At 42.4% G+C, this 19,830-nt stretch overlaps 1 protein-coding gene across 12 annotated transcripts in view; it reads right to left on the reverse strand.

Annotated features, from left to right (window-relative positions):
- The window catches only part of NEDD4L (NEDD4 like E3 ubiquitin protein ligase), a 635,056-nt gene that overhangs the window by 17,042 nt on the left and 598,184 nt on the right, over positions 1-19,830 (reverse strand). For all 12 annotated transcript variants that reach the window (XM_089683436.1, XM_089683437.1, XM_089683438.1 and 9 more), the window contains 6 exons: positions 17,269-17,339; positions 13,699-13,794; positions 8,625-8,698; positions 5,821-5,881; positions 2,599-2,658; positions 87-194 (listed from right to left, as the gene is read on the reverse strand). In XM_089683436.1, coding sequence (XP_089539562.1) covers positions 87-194; positions 2,599-2,658; positions 5,821-5,881; positions 8,625-8,698; positions 13,699-13,794; positions 17,269-17,339 — 470 coding nt within the window. The remainder of the gene's footprint in view (positions 1-86; positions 195-2,598; positions 2,659-5,820; positions 5,882-8,624; positions 8,699-13,698; positions 13,795-17,268; positions 17,340-19,830) is intronic.

The raw sequence follows: 19,830 nt of genomic DNA on the forward strand, positions 1-19,830 counted from the left end.
GCACAGCTGAGCTGGAAGTCACTCCGTGTTTGCTTCTGATTAGTTGGTTCAATTTGATAATATCAGGATAAAATAGGTATTCTTACCTTCCAGTACCACTGGATTACTGGGTGGTTTGGACAATATCCATTTTTATACAGTGTGTGTTGTCTCCAGTCATTTACGTCCACATCTCCCAGACCACACATTAGAAGCTGGAAAAATGAAACAGACAATTATCATCAGTTACACATTACTGCATACATTTTGGGCTTGTTCATGCTAAGGGCATTGATCTGCATTGATCAACACACGCTAAACGCAGGAACACAGCAAATACAATAGTTATATATGTAACGCACACCTGTAGGAGCTATTGGTGAATACAGTCCTGTCTCCCCCCTTACATCACACAAAACCAAGCACATAGCATTTTTTTCATTCTTCCACTTGCTCAGCAAACAGTCTAGGGTTTCTTTTTAGGGTTTATTGGGAACTATGAACTGGGATAGGAAGCACTGGACACCCTGACAACAGTAGCACTGGATAACTTGAGGACTTCTCAATTTCTGGCTGCCCTGCATAAACTGCTGAATGTCTAACAGGATCTCTGAGCTGTTTGTGACCTGTACTCTTTCCAGAGTTAAAATCTACACACAATAATTTTCCTTCAGCACTGGGGTCATCTACTCACCCGCAGGATCATAGATTGCCTCCTGCTGATATCCACCAGGCTTGTCATAGTGAGGAAGATGTAGACTCACACCATCATAGGACAACTGGACTCTTTCCCCATCAACTTCCTCCTGGCTCTCTCCAGATCTAACCTGGTCCCTGGACTTGAAATCGCAAATAGGCCCCCCAGCTAAGCCTTGATGTCTTCACAAAGGCTTTTCTAGAACTCCTGTCCCAGGGCGGAGCCCCTGCACAGGGGTCTCCTCCAGCAGGACTGGACCCAGGAACACTCAACTGCTGCATCAGGCCTCAAAATATTTATGGGCTCTTCCACCACCTTCTGGGCACACATAACCAGGGATCAGAGACCCATAAATTCTCAGGCTGCTTGTTCTGTCCTTCCTTCCATTATACTTCTAGAATCCTCTAGAAGAAGAGGGATGTAACAGAACAGCAGCCTGTAAAACACTGAACAGCCCTAGATAATCAACCTCTGCTCCACTGATTACAGAAGAGTCAAACTAAGTTTACCTAACAGCCTACTCTATACTAGGAGGGTGCGACATTTATATACCCTGTTCACACAAGTGTATTGATATGCATTGCTGTGTGTTGCGTTGTTGTACACAGCAGCAGGTAACAATGTGTTACGACAGGCTGTGCATAGAGTTATACAAGAATGTGAAAATTAAGTGAACTTCAGTAACGAAAAAAAAAAAATTACAAACAAAAAAGCAACAACTGCACAACACCCACCCACGGGCTCCATAATGTGCATCCTCTGTGATTGGGCTCTTTTGTCACAGGAGTCATCATGCCCATATATGATAGTCTCTGAAATTAACTCCTATACCTTATCTACTCTTTAGACTGGAATGGAGAAATGAAATCTAAATGGGTCTATAGTCATCCAGCAAGGAAATTCCCCTAAATATATACAGTATGGAAAATTTGTAGCGCTCACCATTTTGGAGAGAATGTAGACTCAATATATTTCACAATCACAAAAGTGGGTCTCAGCACTCCTAATCACTAGTTGCGCCATAAAAAAAATATGTTTAGGACACTCATGGCATACTGTTGGTTGACCTGGATGGACTTTGTATCCAGTCTGTATAAACTGGATGTATCTTTTTTTTTAGAAGACAGAATTACTATGTATATATAAAGATATATATACTTTTATGGATGGGGATTCTCCTAAATGTAGACTGGTTTATAAGAGTTTGTCTTGCTTGGCAAATGTCAATGCTAGCTAGGACCTGGCAATTTGAAGAACGTTCTAATAAAGCTTCCAAATACACTAACTGGCAGGTGCTAGCCACCATTGCCTGGGACACACGGGCTCCCATACATTCCATCTCTCATATGAACATCACAGGGATAGGAAATCTCTGCAGCTTTTAGCTAGGTGGAAGAATTTAAGGACTTGCGAGACAGAATAAAGTAGACAAAGAGAAATACATTAATTGTATAGCATGCTTAGAATGGTGCAACAAGGACCTGTAATAAAGGAAATATCCAGGAAAAATGGAAATCCTTTGTTTCTTGGAGATCCTACATCTCAGCCCTTTAGCAAAAAAAAAGTGAGCTCAGGTTGGACCACACAAATATATATTCCTAAAATGCTCCTACTAAAAAAAAGTGTTCCTATTCCAGAATGGGCAAGATTGAGCATATTAAAAAAAAAAGTTATTCCTATAATAGTCCTATAATTATAAGGAATTAATTATATTTTCAGATGGCATTGTTGATTTTTTTCCAGAAGGTGGCACTTTATATTAACCCTGTAGCTACGCAAAATGATTACTTGGCATCTACACATAGGTTTGCTGAGAAAATAAACATTTCTTTATACATTAGGCCACCTAATCCTGCACCCAAAATGGAATAGAAAGCTTGAATTGTAGAGACAGAATAGTTTATTGTGATGTATATACATACCTCAAGTTCATTTTCATCAAAAATCTTTATCAAATCAATAGGAATGAGTTCAGTAAATCCCTGAAAAAAAAAAATCAAACAATTATTGTAAGTTTAAAATAAAGTAGAAAGATGAGTCCAATTTTCAGCAAAGAAATAAGAAAAGTCAAGTATACTATTTCTTTTGGCAACCAATCAGATTGTCTCCATGAGCTACGCATACATGTATCTGATTGGATGGCATAGCCACATTAGTGGGACCAGAGCATTGGTGACTCCCCATAACTTTTATATTAAAAAAAAAAAAGTGAAGTGATCCTGCCATGAAAGAAATACGGGACTGCCATTGCTAATCTCCTTTTCGGCATTTTAGTTGCCTGGCTGGTATACTAGGATTCAAAACTTGCAGAATCATTGGCCGTGAACAAGTATGCTGATCAGGAAAATTGGAGAACAAAAACCATTAAAAACAGGGCAGTGGGACAGAATGGCTGCAAAGCAACTGACATTTTCAGAAGTAAAGGTCAGCAATAGCCACCTCCACATTTTTCTCATAAAAGGTTTCCCTTAATCTGCATTTTTGGTCAAATTGCACATTCTGAGGTTTTCTAACACTTTGAATTATTTTGTAAGAAATATCACAGCTCTGTCAATGGTCATAACAATTTCCACTGAATAAAAATACAAGGGCTGCCACTTCTGTCAACTTACTAAAAAAACTAGTATCCTGGCTGCCTCTGGCTTCAGTACTTTCATTAGCTTGGAACTAGGATTTAACGCGATATTAAAGGCAAAAAAAAAATAAACATGTTATACTTACCTGCTCTCTACAGTAGTTTTGCACAGAGCAGTTCCAATCCTCCTCTTTTCGGGTCTCCCTCCGGCACTCCTGGCACCTCTCTTCTGTTGAGTGCCCCCAAAGCAAGGAGCTTGCTATGGGGGCACCCAAGCAGGCTCGCTCCCATTCACAGACAGAGGTGCAGCTCGGCACCTCCCCCTCTCTCTCTCATCGGTTCACTTGCTGTGATTGCTGCCTCAGCTAGTGGGTGGGGGGTGAGTCCTCGGAGAGCCCCTACACTCTTGTGCACATCGCTGATTGTGATGGGACTCAGGTAAGTATTAGGGGGGCGGGGGGCTCTGCACACAGGTTTTTTTACCTTCAGGCATAGAATGCATGGCGGTAAAAAACCTTGAGCCATTACAAACACTTTAAATAGCAGCTTAGGCAGAGCTTTTCAAAATAAAGAGACAGTACAGCTATAATACAATGCAAGAGAAGAGGGCCCTGCTCCTAACAGCTTACAATCTAAAAGGGAGGGGCAAGTGATACAACAGGTAATAGTGTGAGAATGAGTTGATGGAGAAAGTAAATTTTCAGTTGTTAGGAAGAGGTGAGATAGACTTCCCTGAAAAGATGAATTTTCAGGAATCACCTAACGACAGAGTAGGAGATAGCTGAACAGACTGGGGTAGGGAGTTCCAAAGGAAGAAGAGAGCAGGAAGTCTTAGGAGAAGCCATGAAGATGGTTTGGGTGATATTCTGAGATGAAGTTGGTGATGTAGCAAGGCCAGAGTTGTGGATGGCTTTGTACATTGTTGTGTAGCACTACCCTTGTGAGGGTCGCTGTGTAATGGGTATCCCTAAGCTTCCCTCCACATAGCCAGGCAACAGGTATTTCTACCACATTGACTTGCATCCAAAGGCAGTGACCAGTCCATGGGCTCGGTTTGGATAGGGATTTAGAGATTTTGGGTTGCCTAGTTGGCTTGAATCAAGTGAAGGGGGACACTTCCTTCCTATATACAAAAGCAGATACTGGACTGTTCTTTTCCTGAAAGCCATCAGTCATTGTGTATCAGTAGCAGCTGCCCTTTATGGGCAAAGAACTAGCAACCCTTCACAAATCACTTTACTTCTTGTAGCTACATGCAGAGATGTCTTCTCTCCCCTTTTAGAGCTGCTCCCAGATCCACAGCCTGAAAGCACTACCAGCCCTCCTGGCTTCTCTGAAAATAGGACAAGCATTAAGGATTGAACCCATGCTGTCCTTAGAAAGCTTGCTATGTATGACAGTCTTTTCCCCTGTAGACCTCAGAGTGTATTGCTGTACTCACACTGTCCTCCTTGCTTCCTGCTGCCCCAGGCCTTGACCCCATCCACGCCTCTCCATAGAATGCATCCTCCTGAGCCAGCCCGAGCCAGCCTAGATGCCAGGCCCACCCCCACCCCCCAGACCAAGGGGACCCCTCCTATACAGCGGCAGTCTCCTCAGCACTCCATCTTCCACCCAACTCCTCTGTCAGCCTCTCTCATATTTATGGGGCAGTCCACCATTCTACCAGGGCCTCCAAACCTGGGATTGGCCAGACCTCCATAACTATGCAGATTAGGCCTATGCCCCTTCCTACTTACTGAGTTCTGGAAGGTTCTATAGTCCTCCAGAGTCAGAGGCGATAGAGCCACAACCGGTTTAGTCATCCAGGTGACCTGAAATAAGCCAAACTTAAATCACATGACTCACACAACTACTTTGAGTCATATACAATGATTTTGCGTATAATACACTGCACTATTCTAGTAGCACACTAGAGAGTGCTACAGTTAGTATTTTACATTTTAGCGAAAGCCAGTCCAGGGATTGGCAGAAAAGTGTGGCAGATAGTGAGCAGTTGGAATTGTGGATAAGTCTGGCAGCAGCATTCTTGATAGACTGAGGTGGAGACGGTGTAGGTGTAGAAGTAAGCCAAGGAGGAGTGAGCAGCATTAGCCAAGGTTAGAGATAACAAGATGGAAGAGGAAATATTACGAGTTCAGTTTTGTAAAATTGTAATTTTATAAAGTGATATGGCATCCATATTGATATGTCAGTTAGTAAATTGGTGGTGCACAAGGACTGCAGTGTGAGCTGGGGAGTACAGAGTTGGATATGGATGGTTGGATGGCACCACCATATACATGGTAATGGAAGCCATGAAAGGTCATCAAATGACCAAGGGAGGAGAATAGAATGAGGGAAGAGGAGGAGTCCCAGGACAGAGCCTTGGATGACCCCTATATAAAAGGGAAAAGGAAAGTAGAGGACAGAGTTGAAGGGGACGCTGAAGGAGCACTTAGGAAAAAAACAAGAAAGAGCAAAGACTTCTTTTCAAGCCAACAACGCACAACACACTGAAGCTGCTGGATCAGAAAGAAATGTAAAAATTAGTCATAGTTATAGTCAAGTCAACCGAAAGAGAACATACCTCTAAAAATGCATTCATCTGTTTCTGTACCCTGTTAACAAATCTCCACTGAATGACTAGGCTGAAAAAAAACAACAAAAAACAAAAATTACAAATGCACCCAAAAGAACATTCAACAATTATTAATATGCCTATAGTCACAGAGACATGTCTGACCTCCTCTCCCTTGGGGTGCATGTTTAACATATTACCCAGCCCCACCCACGTTATTCATAGAACCAGTCTTCATAGAACCAGTCTTTTCAATTAGAATGACCTGAGGATCACTCTTACAGGTTCAGTGGGAATAATCAATTTTTTCATGTCCCGGCTGATTCATTGTCAATTTAAAGAGCTACACAGCAGAAGAGCTTTTGTGTGGAACAAAAAAAGATGTATTGTACGAAGACTGACAGTAAAAATAGAGGCGTGAATATGTAATTGTGGCAAGAGAAGCAGTTACAATTTAGCATCTGCAGGTTTTTTTCCCATTCCTTGTCAAGTTGACTTAACGGCCATGGTGATCCCTTTTCATTGGGCAATGATATTGTAATAGAAAATAGATATTTGTAGTTTCCTACATTTCCAAAATACAGGCAGTCTAAACCAGACTCGTGTAATGTGACGTGACTGCCGAGAAATCAGCCTAATGTGTATGTGTGGGTATTATATATATATATATATATATATATATATATATATATACATATATACACACACACACACACACAGTGGGGAAAATTATTTGATCCCCTGCAGATTTTGTAATTTTGCCCACTTACAAAGAAATGAAGGGTCCAGAAAAAACAAATGTTATAAATTGAGTTGCAGTTCAGTGAGTAAAATAAGTATTTGATCCCCTACCAACCAACAATAATTATGACTCCCACAGACTGGCTATGTGCTCATGTGGTACACAGATTAGTACTGTCAATTTAAGAAGGTGCTCCTAATGACAATTCGTTATGTGTATAAAAGACACCTGTCCACTGAACCTCCTTCTTGGGCAATGCCATGGGCAAGACCAAAGACCGTCAGGGACAAGATTGTAGACCTGCACAAGGCTGGATTTGGCTACAAGACCATCAGCAAGAAGCTTGTAGAGAAGGAGACAACTGTTGGAGTGATTATTCGCAAATAGAAGAAATACAAAATATCCATCAATCGCCCTCGGTCTGGAGCTCCATGCAAGGTTTTGCCTCATGGGCTAAGGATGATCATGAGAAAAGTGAGGGATTAGCCCAGAACTACATGGGAGGAGCTTATGAATGATCTCAAGGCAGTTGGGACCACAGTCACCAAATAAACCATTGGTAACACAATACGTTGCCATGGATTGAAATCCTGCAACTCTCACAAGGTCCCTCTCCTCAAGAAGGCACATGTACAGGCCCATCTGAAGTTTGCCAATGAACATCTAAATGATTCAGAGAAGGATTGTTGGAAAGTGCTGTGGTCAGACCAAAATTAAACTCTTTGGCATTAACTCAACTCGACTCGCCGTGTTTGGAGGAAAAAAAAAATGATGATTATGACCCTAAGAACACCATCCCTACAGTCAAGCACGGAGGAGGAAACATTTTGCTTTGGAGCTGTTTCTCTGCTAAAGGTGGCCGAATTTGCCACATTGAGGGGTCAATGGACGGGGCCACGTATTGTAAAATCTTGGATGAGAACCTTCTTCCCTCAGCCAGAACACTGAAGACGGATTGTGAATGGGTCTTCCAGCATAACAAAGGTACAGGGATTAGACTGTAAGTAATTTTCTCTGATAAATCCCTTTTCTGATTGTTGGGGGCATCTGGAAAAAAACTTGTCCAGAGAAGAAAAGGTGAGTGCTACCATCAGTCCTGTGTCATGCCAACAGTGAAGCACCCTGAGACCTTTCATGTGTGGGGTTGCTTCTCAGGCAAGGGAGTGGGCTTGTTTACAATTTTGCCTACGGACACAGCCATGAATAAAGAATGGTACAAACACATCCTCTGAGATCAACTTCTCCCAATCATCCAAGAACAGTTTGGTGACAAACAATGCCTTTTCAAGCATGATGGAGCACCTTGCCATTAGGCAAAAGTGATAACTAAGTGGCTTGTGGAACAAAACATCCAAATTTCGGGTCCATGGCCAGGAAACTCCCCAGACCTTAATCCCATTGAGAACATGTAGTCAATCCTCAAGAGGCGGGTGAAACCCCTCCCACAAATTCTGACAAACTCCAAGCATTGATTATGCAAAAATGGGCTGCCATCAGTCAGGATGTGGTCCAGAAGTTGATTGACAGCATGCCAGGGCGAATTGCAGAGTTCTTGAAAAAGAAGGCTGAACATTGAAAATATTGACTCTTTGTATAAACCTAATGTAATTGCCAATAAAAGCCTTTGACCCTTAGGAAGTGCTTGTAATTCTACTTCAGTACACCATAGTAACATCTGACCAAAAAATCTAAAAGCACTGAAGCAGCAGACTTCGTGAAAATTAATATTTGTGTCATTCTCAAAACTTTTGGCTAGGGCTGTACAGCATTGTGCAAAAGTTTTAGGCAAGTGTGAAGAAATGCTGTAAAGTAAGAATGCATCTCCTGTCTACTCTCCCCTAGACAAATGAGCTATTAACCCGTGATGTGCGCTCACAGCCCCTCTGCAAGGGATCATTCATTTTTTGCCCAGAGTGGGGCTTTAAGGATTTAATTATACTTAAAACTGTAAGATCGCTGTGTAGATTCCCCTGCTAGTCTGAATACAGCTCATCCATGATAGTAGGGAACAGTACAGTCCAGCACACATCAATGAGGAATTAATATTGGTATAAAAAACAGGAAAACATACTCAATATACTCCCTCTTGTTTTCATTTGTTACGACCATTTCTGATCCATTTGGCTTCAAGTCAACCTGGTAAGTCTGAAATATAAAAGAAAGGAGATCCATTCATGCTCTGAATATACATCTTCTCAAGGTGGAAGGCAAAGATGATCAGGTAGGTAATACATCAGGTTTGTAAATAAACAAGTTGAAAAAGTGATGAAATGGTTTTCTTTTAGGGCTGGTTCACACCATAGAAACACATCCAGATGCATTCTGGATGCATTTCCGTAGGCATGTTTTTGATGCATTTTTGACGAGTTCCAATGCATTTTTTATGTGTTTTGATGCATTCCAGTTAATTTTTTCTCTTCTCTTTCTTCAACTTAAACAAGGACATGTGCATTTCGGTGCATTTTTGATGCGTTTTACTCCATTCCAGTACAGTTCAGAAAAAATGCAGCATGTTCTACTTTTTTCTGGAACTGGAACGCACTGGAACTGACTGCACTGGTGTGAACTATGCCATTGGAAACCATGTAACCTACTATCAATGCATTTTTGATGCAGAAAAAAAAAAACGCACTGGACTGCATGTGGTGTGAAATGGCCCTTAGAATATACAGTCATGGCCGAAATTGTTGGCACCCTTGATATTTCTCCAGGAAATCATGTATTTCTCACGAAACGTATTGCATTAACACATGTTTTGCTATACACATGTTTATTCCCTTTGTGTGTATTGGGACAAAACAAAAAAAGGGAGGAAAGAAAGCAAATTCGACATAATGTCACACAAACCTCCAAAAATGGGCTGGACAAAAGTATTGGCACCCTTTCACAACTGCGGATAAATAAGAATGTTACAAGCATGTGATGCTCCTGTAAACTCACCTGGGGCAAGTAACAGGTGTGGGCAATATAGAAATCACACCTGAAAGCAGATAAAAAGGAGAGACGTTCACTTAACCTTTGCATTGTGTGTCTGTCTGTGCCACACTAAGCATGGACAACAGAAAGAGGAGACGAGAACTGTCTGAGGACCTGAGAACCAAAATTGTGGCAAAATATCAACAATCTCAAGGTTACAAGTCCATCTCCAGAGAACTAGATTTGCCTTTGTCCACAGTGCGCAACATTATCAAGAAGTTTGCAACCCATGGCACTGTAGCTAATCTCCCTGGTCGTGGACGGATGAGGAAAATTGATGAAAGATTGCAACGCAGAATAGTCCGGATGGTGGATAAGCAGCCCCAAACATGTTCCAAAGACATTCAAGCTGTCCTGCAGGCTCAGGGAGCATCAGTGTCAGCGCGAACTATCCGTCGACATTTAAATGAAATGAAACGCTATGGCAGGAGACCCAGGAGGACCCCACTGCTGACACAGAGACATAAAAAAGCAAGACTACAGTTTGCCAAAATGTACTTGAGTAAGCCAAAAGCCTTCTGGGAAAACGTCTTGTGGACAGATGAGACCAAGATAGAGCTTTTCGGTAAAGCACATCATTCTACTGTTTACCGAAAACGGAATGAGGCCTACAAAGAACAAAACACAGTACCTACGGTAAAATATGGTGGAGGTTCAATGATGTTTTGGGGTTGTTTTGCTGCCTCTGGCACTGGGTGCCTTGACTGTGTGCAAGGCATCATGAAATCTGAGGATTACCAAAGGATTTTGGGTCGCACTGTAGGGCCCAGTGTCAGAAAGCTGGGTTTGCGTCCAAGATCCTGGGTCTTCCAGCAGGACAATGACCCCAAACATACGTCAAAAAGCACTCAGAAATGGATGGCAAAGAAGCGCTGGAGAGTTCTGAAGTGGCCAGCAATGAGCCCAGATCTAAATCCCATTGAACACCTGTGGAGAGATCTTAAAATTGCTGTTGGGAAAAGGTGTCCTTCCAATAAGAGAGACCTGGAGCTGTTTGCAAAGGAAGAGTGGTCCAAAATTCCGGGTGAGAGGTGTCAGAAGCTTATTGATGGTTATAGGAAGCGACTGATTTCAGTTATGTTTTCCAAAGGGTGTGCAACCAAATATTAAGTTAAGGGTGCCAATACTTTTGTCCAGCCCATTTTTGGGGTTTTGTGTGACATTATGTCATATTTGCTTTTCTGCCTCTGTTTTATATTTGTTCCAATACATACAAAGGGAATAAACATGTGTATAGCAAAACATGTGTTAATGCAATACCTTTTTTGTGTGAAATACTTGATTTTCAGGAAAAATATCAAGGGTGCCAACAATTTCGGCCATGACTGTAGGACACAGTATAACCATATAGATGATGGTGAGAAGTGGCTAAAACAATCAGTATGTTGCACAGGAAGGTCTTCTTAAAAAAGAAGGAATTCACATGAATCATTCCATCACATATAACAAAAATAGGAGAATTTTCCCTCATTTCAGAACAGTCACCTGAGCCATGCAAATCTTTGCTTCACCCAGTTGGTGAAGTGCACATCCAGAACTGATGGTGTATAGTGCAAAAATAAACCAATATAATACAGCAAGTCAGTGGCATCCCGAGGCAGGTGCGGGGGGTGTGTCCCGCACCGGGTGACACCTACCACACGGGGTGACATGGGACCCGCTCCACGAAAAGGTAAATTGTAAAGCAAGCAGATGATCCCTGCAGGATGGATCGAATCTGTGGATTGGGGAGCATAATGCATCGGAGTCCGATCCATTATGCTCAATCCGCAGATCTGATCCATTCTGCAGGGATCGTCGGAGGGGGTGTCACCAAGTGGTAACGCACCGGGTGACACCAACCCTAGGGACGCCCCTGCAGCCAGTTATTTCAAACTGCATGCAACTGTTTTAGCCTATTAGGCAATCATCGATGCAGTGTTTGGAAGCCACGGCTTCAAAGGAGTAGAATTTGAGTCCCAATGAGACCGTATAACCATTCAATTTACACTGAAGCTCAGAAAACCTACAAAGAATTCTGCTCTCTAAGCAGGTATGGGATTTTAACTGAAACATTTACCAATTTCTGCTTAAACATTTACCTTTCTAAACAGTTTATGACACAAAGGGTTTGATTTACTAAAACTGCATGGTGCAAAATCTGGTGCAGCTCTGCATAGAAACCAATCAGCTTCCAGATTTGTTTGTCAAATCTTAATTGAACAAAGTGAAGTTAGAAGCTGATTGACTACCATACACAGCTGCACCAGATTTTGCACTCTTGCGTTTTTGTAAATCAACCCCAATGTGTGAGCAACCTCCTTCCTCACTGTGTGCCAGGAACATGAGCGGGGGGGACTGACCATTTGGAAACTCGGGCACTGCCCGAGGGCCCGGGGTCAGTAGGGGGCCCCATGAGATGCCCCTGGTACCTTTTTCATAGGCTTTTTTGAGTTTGGGCAAGGACACAGGGGCCCCATGATCCCCTATTGCCCGGGGGCCCCATGAGTTGTCAGTCCACCCCTGAACATGAAATATCATCTATTAAATTCAGGAAGCCTTAAGGAGAATTTAAAACTAGCATCTATAGTAAACCTATTGGCACTGCAGATTATCAGTTCATTTTAAGATCTGAAGTTCCCCTTTGCAGCCTGAAGCCCTTCTGAAGTGGCTATGGAAACGACTTTCTCAAAATGTTTTTTTTCTATAGTCCAAGGCACGACCCTTTCTTTCTATATGGTAATACCCAAGCATTCTAATATGTAGCACTGGACATTAACTTTAAAGAACCATTTATATAAAATATTTAAAGATATGGCTTAACTGAGTAACAACATCTACACTATATGACCAAAGATTTGTGGACCCTGACTAATGTATCATACTATATGGGCTAAAGTATGTGGAAACGCCTACAACTTAGTAGATGTTTTTTGCAACGGATGCTTTTAATAGTACAGAATATTAAAATTGTGAACTTCAAAACTTGCAACAATGGTTTGGTGAAGGCCCCTTTCCTGTTCAAACAAGACTGTGCCTCTGTGCGCAAAGTCATCTCCATAAAGACATGGTTTGATGGGTTTGGTGTGTACAGAATATTAAAATTGTGCACTTCAAAACGTGCGACCATGGTTTGGTGAAGGCCCCTTTTCTGTTCCAACATGACTGTGCCCATGTGCACAAAGTCATCTTCATAAAGACATGGTTTGATGGGTTTGGTGTGGAGGAAATCAAGTTTCTTGCAGAGAGCTCAGAACTCAATCCAACTGAACAGCTCTGGGATAAACTAGAACTCCAAGTGTGAGCCATGTCTTCTCATCCAACATCAGTATCTGACCTCACAAATGCTCTTTTGGCTGAATGGGCACAAATTCACAAAGACACTCTCCCAAATCTTGTGGAAAACCTCCCCAGAAAAGTGGAGGATGCTACATCTGCAAATGGTGCCAACTCTATACTAATGCTCCTGGTTTTGGAATGGAATTTCCAACATGCTCATATTGGTTTGACAGTCAGAAGTCCACAAATATTTGGCCATTTAGTGCATCATTATATTGAGTGTCCACATTGCAGGTGAAGGATAAAGTGTAAAGTGCTTTTGATTTTTGGATAGAGTGGGGTAATTGAGAACCCCTGTTAATTTTGCCTTGATTTCCCTTTACATCTGTCCTGGTGGCATTGACAGAAGTGTGGGAAAAATTCCAGATAAACACACAGATCATAATAAAAAGCTAATGGGGGTTACCCTTCACCTACACTACTAAACTAACAGTGTGCTTTTTGCTGCCTGTGTTCCTCTTAGCCATGGTTTGAGCAGAACAGGAAGTGAGTGGAAATCTCCCTAGTGGGGCCACAGAAAGCAGCAACTACTGAAAAATGTTTTAACCCCTTAGTATTCTACCTAATAATAATAAAAAAAAGACATGCGGCTGATATAAAAATCCTATGCGCAGTCTACAAAAAACAAAACAAAACATATAAACCAACCTTAGCAGAGATTAGCTACACATTGTACAATGTACAGTTGGGAACAGGTTAATAAAAACTAGAGCAGAGAAGGAATAACATGACTGGCTCCTGTGGGCAATGTTTTTGCTTTTCTGAAAGTTCCATAATTTGCATTCTCTGCAGTACTAAACAGTATAAAAGCAACAATGCATCTGTAAATATATATTTACGTATGTACATACCTGGCCAAAATTCTCTTCATCTATACAGAACCTGAGATCCAGCTCAGTCGGGTCATTTTCTAAAATCCATTTTAAAGAATTGTAGTATTCGCTATCCTAGGGAGTAAGTCGAGATCACATCAAGTCAGAGATTCCAAATACAGTCACTTAATAAAACAGAAGTACATTTGGAAGATCACTTAGAATGATATGAGCGATACTTGTCCAAAAAAACAGCACCAGTGTCAGGACATGGATCACCAGCTGGTGGCACTGTGGTTTACCAGGTGGAAGCTTGTAGTTCCAGTGTCCACCAGCGGGTGTCTCCCAGCAGCCAGGAGTTTCTAGTAGTCAGTCTCCCCCGGATGCTGGGGGGAGAGTATTTAGTCTCTCCTCTGCTAGTAGACTTTGCATGAATGTTTTGCTTTCCTGTGCTAAATCAGATACTGTTCGCCATTTATCCTGCTCTTGATCTTCCTCTTGCCCTGCATTCTGTACCCTGCTGCCTTATATCTGCTCCCATTGTTCCTGGTTCACCCCCTTCCTTGCATCTCCAGTATTCCCTGTGACACGTGCTTATCATCTTGTATATATTGTATTATAGTTAGGTGGTTAGGTATTTGTCATAAGATATAATTGTTCACTTATATCTTAATGTTAGCTGTTTGCTGGTGTTTGGATGTTACTTTTTTTACTTTTAATATATTCACTTTAATATAAATGTGATTTGGACTCAGTTTCCTAAGTGTAGCCATGGAGATCTGGCCATCTCTGCTGCTGATTCTTGACAACCAGCAAGGTAGTGGCAGAGTTAAGGTACATGGGAACCTAAACACACTTGAGCTCATTGACATGTGGCTGTGGTTAATCAGCCAGGATAGAACTTCTACACCAGGGGAGTCAAAATAACAGTCCTCCAGCTGTTGCAAAACTAAAAGTACCATCGTGTCTCTGCCTTTAGGAGTCATGCTTGTAACTGTCAATAATGCAATGCCTCATGGGACTTGTAGCAGTAACAGTTGGAGGGCAGCCAGTTTGACACCCATGTTCTATACATGGCCTTTTGAGCTTGTTGAACCTACGGGGCAGGGGCGGACTGACCATTTGGAAACTCGGGCACTGCCAGAGGGCCCGGGGTCATTAGGGGGCCCCATGAGATGCCCCTGGTACCTTTTTCATAGGCTTTTTTGAGTTTGGGCAAGGACACAGGGGCCCCATGATTCCCTATTGCCCGGGGGCCCCATGAGTTGTCAGTCCGCCTCTGCTATGGGGTATACAGTAGTGTGAATGTTGAGGGAGATAGTAGGGTACAGGGCAAAGAAGCATGTTCCATGAGCAGGGCCTGGACAAGGGATGGGCAGGAGGGGTGTTTCCCTGGGCACAATGGTTTATTGTAGGGATGGGGGTACTCTATGCTGAGTTCCTTACAAGGCTGAGAGGAGTAGTGACAGCCAAATTACTACTCTTGTCAGCCCAGCACTGGGAGCAATGAGGAGGGAGCCAGGAGGAGGTGTGGGTTGCGGACCCCCTAAGTGGATGCCCTTGAACATCATGAACAGGATTGGGGGGGGGGGACAGTTTGGCATTTGGCCCTGGGTGTTTGATGACCTTGTCCCGGCACGGTATACGAGCATGTATTCTACTGGATTTAGCAAAAACATGACACTCCTCTCACTACCCATGGTTCACTGAACCCATTCCAGCAAGGGCAACGTTTGCCTTTGCTGCAGTCAGATTGCAGTAGCTTAATTTTAGTAGCAAAAAGCACAGAAGCAAAAACAATAAAGGAAACAAAAGCATATAAAAGACAGAAAAACTGTAGTTGTCTCCTTTTTGGCTAGACATCTCTTAGTGAAAACTTTAAAAGATGCCGTATGAAGGATTTAGGGGGGGGGGAGAGTTCAAAGAGTCACTGCTCTTATTCATCTAGATACGTAAATGTCAGCTTTAGTTACTGAGCTCTGTAAACAAATTTCCATTTTTATTTTCTTGATGTAAGATTTAAAAGAAACTACATTGCATACTACTGACATTCCATATTTACCTGAAAATATGTTTTAAGACTTTTTATTTCACCATAATACTTAAAAAATATGTACAGAACCTCTATTCTTTAGCTCTAACCCCCCTACTTCATTCTTCAGGTGTATCAAGTGATGTGCAAAATCATCTTCAGTGCCTAGTAGTCCTCAATATAGAAAGGGATGTTGATTTGATGACATCAGTGTTGCACTCTGCATTCATTAGGGCCTGTGTTGATGGGCTCTGGGTAGAATATCATTTGGCATCATTTAACGTGGAAGAGTAACGGCATTGGATAGCAAAGCAGATGAGACTGCAGGGGCGGCACAAAAAAGGAGGAAAGTATTGTAGAATGTTGAATTCTTACTCTTGGAATGGATAGGCTATTTATTTAAAAAAATTGGGGGCTTCATTGTATATTTAGACTTGGGCTTCACTGCAAGTCTTCTTAGCTAGTGGTGGGGGAGTATCTATTCCTCTTTGGGTGTTTGTGAACCAAATGATGAGAGTACTAGACTGGATCTTTTATAAAACCCTAAAACAGGATTCTCTGCAATATTGAAACTGAAATAAAACTGAAGAAATCTGTATATATCAGCTGGCAAGCAAGTAACATTGTCAGTAACCAGACCTCGATCCCATGATGATGACACAGTTGTAGCTAGTTTGTGCATTTCTGATTTGCCATTTTTACATTAGCCTAATAAAAATCCTTTTGATTGGCTTTCAGATGTTCAGTTTCTAGATATCCATATGAAAAGCAATACCAAACAATGGATTTACTAGTACGTAGTAGGATTGGTCAAGATGATGATTTAGACCTCTTTTCAGTCAAGGCACCCTTTAAAATTATGGACAGTCCTGAGGCACCCTTTAAAATTATGGATAATCTTGAGGCACCCCATTCTAAAGTGGGGTGCCTCTAGCCTGCCCATAATTTTAAAAGGGTACCCATTCTATAATGGGAAAAACTAGTCTACTAGCTTTATATTAAGCAGCAACATCCACACATGTAGGATACCCAACATAGAGGTGATTTATTCTTCCAAAGCAAATACACTTTTGTACACTGGTACTGACTAGTATTTCAATGTTTCTCCTCTCCCTCAGTTTTTCTCCATCACTGAGTTAATGTGACCCCAACACTGACAGAGAGGGGAAGGGGAGGGTCAAACAAGGATGCTTTGCAGGCAGTTGACATCCTCCTTATCAACAGATGATGTCATTGGTTGTCAGGATGCCTGCGGCTAGAAGGTCGTAATGGTGCACAATAAAAACCTGTGGCTTTATGTAACTAAAAGGCAGGCTTGTTCCACCTGCTGGCTTGTATACAAGTTTTGGACAATTGTTTTGCCAAGGCACCCCTGAAGAAACCTCAAGGCACCCCAGGGTGCCTGAGCACACTCGTTGAGAAAGGCTGATTTAGACAGTCTAGTAATGGGGATGTATTGGACAATTGATTGTGGGTCTGTATTTGTAAAACGTTATGAACTCCGGCTCCAAGGGATAAGCCTGGTAGTGTTTATGTAGTTCCTATTAAACGAGGCTGAAGAGAATTCAGAAACTTACCACAGACTCCATGTCCTTCAGCGTTATCTGCTTCCCCAGCATCATTTTGTAGAAAGGCCGAATAAAAAAGCCTGCAAGAAAGAAATAAACAAACATTGTCATCACATAACAACCCAACTGACAGGGAACATGGCACAATTTGGGAGGTTCTCTTGAGTCCTGACAATGAATATTACTAATAAGATGCAGCTTCTGAGCCCAATTACAGGCAGAAATAGAAAGCGACAGGAAATCAGATAGATACAAGTAATAGGACACACGACACTCTCTGCCCATAATGCACCGCAGCTTCCATTACAGTAATGAGATCATCTAAGCACTGATTAGCTTTGTGTTCCTGCTGTCCATCCACATCACATTTCCCAGCAGTGCCGCCAGGCTGGGAACACAGCACTGCTCTGCACGCTCTTATATTGTATAATGAACTGTGCTGTGACCGCCATAAACTACTGCGAAAATCTGCTGGGCACATAATAGACTGAAATCATGGAGAATGTGACGACAGCATGGCTCAGGACTATTCCCACTTATATCAGACAGATGGTATTCAGATACTGACATGATTGAGAATAAAGAAAACTTGTGTTTTGAAGATATTTTAGCTCTTAATATACCCAAACAAGTCAAGCAAGTGTGCAAAAATAACCTGTCATCATTTTCCTGCTGTCCCCCCCAGAGCTGTACTCAAATTCCTAAAAGTTTTCCCTGTATGTGTCTGTGCTCATAGCTCTCAATTGGCTAGCTTCTAAATTCACAGACTCGGTGTAAGCAGAAATTGGTTTATTTTAAGAAACAGCAGCCAAGGATCGGCACCCAGGTCTGGCTGTAGTGTGCAGGAAGATTTCAGACTTTGGTGTCCGTTTATGAACCAGCGGTAATAGATCGCTGCTCAGTTCTCCGGCATTCTCGGAGAACACAGTTCTCCTGTGAATGCAGTTTATAAAGCAGTTCTCCGAACGAAGGGAGAACGATCTACAAACGCTGGAGAACGGTCTACAAACTCTGGAAACCGGCTGATTTTACTATAATCTCCCAAGATTACAGTAAAAGATCAGTTTACTAAGCAGAGGTAAATTATCTCTGCTTAGTTTGCGGTCCCTCTGATTCTCCAGCTCTGGGCTGGAGAATCTGGAGGGAGAACACAGATCTCCAGCGAAGGGCTGACATGATCTCCTGAGTGTCATAAACTGTGAATGACCAGAGAATAGCTGAGATCCGTTGAATCGCAGCTATTCTCTGTGTCATAAACGGACACCTTGGATGGATGTTGAGACATGGACTGAACAAGTGCAAAGAGGTGTATCTGTGGGGCACAGCCCACATTTCTTAAGACAGTCAAGAAGGTCTTGACATAGACAGGCTGCATCTCGCCGAAACATTGACCATAACAAACACTTTACTGTCCCTTCCTCTTATTGCAAGACCTATGGAGTGCACCTGCTTTTTTCTTGGATTTCTACATACAGTATAGTCTTTACATACTGCAACTGGGCCGCTATCACTACAGGCATATATACACATACACACTATTGCCAAAAGTATTGGGACACCCCTTCAAATCATTGGATTCAGGTGTTCCAATCACCTTCATGGCCAAAGGTGTAACAAAATCAAGAACCTAGGCAAAGACTGCTTCTACAAACATTTGTAAAAGAATGAGTCACTCTCAAGTGCTCGGTGAATTCATGCATGGTACTGTGATAGGTTGTCACCTGTGCAATAAGTCCATCCGTGAAATTTCCTTGTTACTAAATATTCCACGGTCAACTGTTAGTGGTATTATAACAAAAGTGGAAGCAACTGGGAACAACAGCAACTCAGCCACGAAGTGGTAGGCCACGTAAAATGACAGAGCAGGGTCAGCGCATGCTGAAGCGCACAGTACGCAGAAGTCGCCAACTGTCTGCAGAGTCAAGAGCTAAAGACCTCCAAACTTCATGTGGCCTTCAGATTAGCCCAACAACAGTGCATAGAGAGCTTCATGGAATGGGTTTCCATGTAAGAGCAGCTGCATCCAAGCCTTACATCACCAAGTACAATGAAAAGCGTCAGATGCCGTGGTGTAAAGCACGCCGCCACTGGACTCTAGAGCAGTGAAGATGTGTTCTCTGGAGTGATGAATCACGCTTCTCTGTCTGGCAATCCGATGGACGTGTCTGGGTTTGGCGGTTCCTAGGAGAACAGTACTTGCCTGACTGCATTGTGCCAAGTGTAAAGTTTGGTGGAGGGGGATTATGGTGTGGGGTTTTTTTTCAGGGGTTGGGGTTGGCTCCTTAGTTCCAGTGAAGGGAACTCTTAAGGCGTCAGCATACCAAGACAGTTTGGACAATTTCATGCTCCCAGCTTTGTAGGAACAGTTTGGGGATGGCCTCTTCCTATTCCAACATGACTGCACACCAGTGCACAAAGCAAGGTCCATTAAGACATGGATGAGTGAGTTTGGGGTGGCTTTTGTTATAGCTGCAAAAGGTGGGCCAACTCAATATTGGACTATGACTGGGATGCTATTAACGTACATGTGTGTGTAAAGGCAGGCTTCCCAATACTTTTGGCAATACACTG

The sequence above is a fragment of the Staurois parvus genome, unplaced genomic scaffold (genome assembly GCF_062004578.1).
Source record: "Staurois parvus isolate SC_StPar_1 unplaced genomic scaffold, SC_StPar_1.0 ptg000310l, whole genome shotgun sequence".
NCBI lineage: Eukaryota > Metazoa > Chordata > Amphibia > Anura > Ranidae > Staurois > Staurois parvus.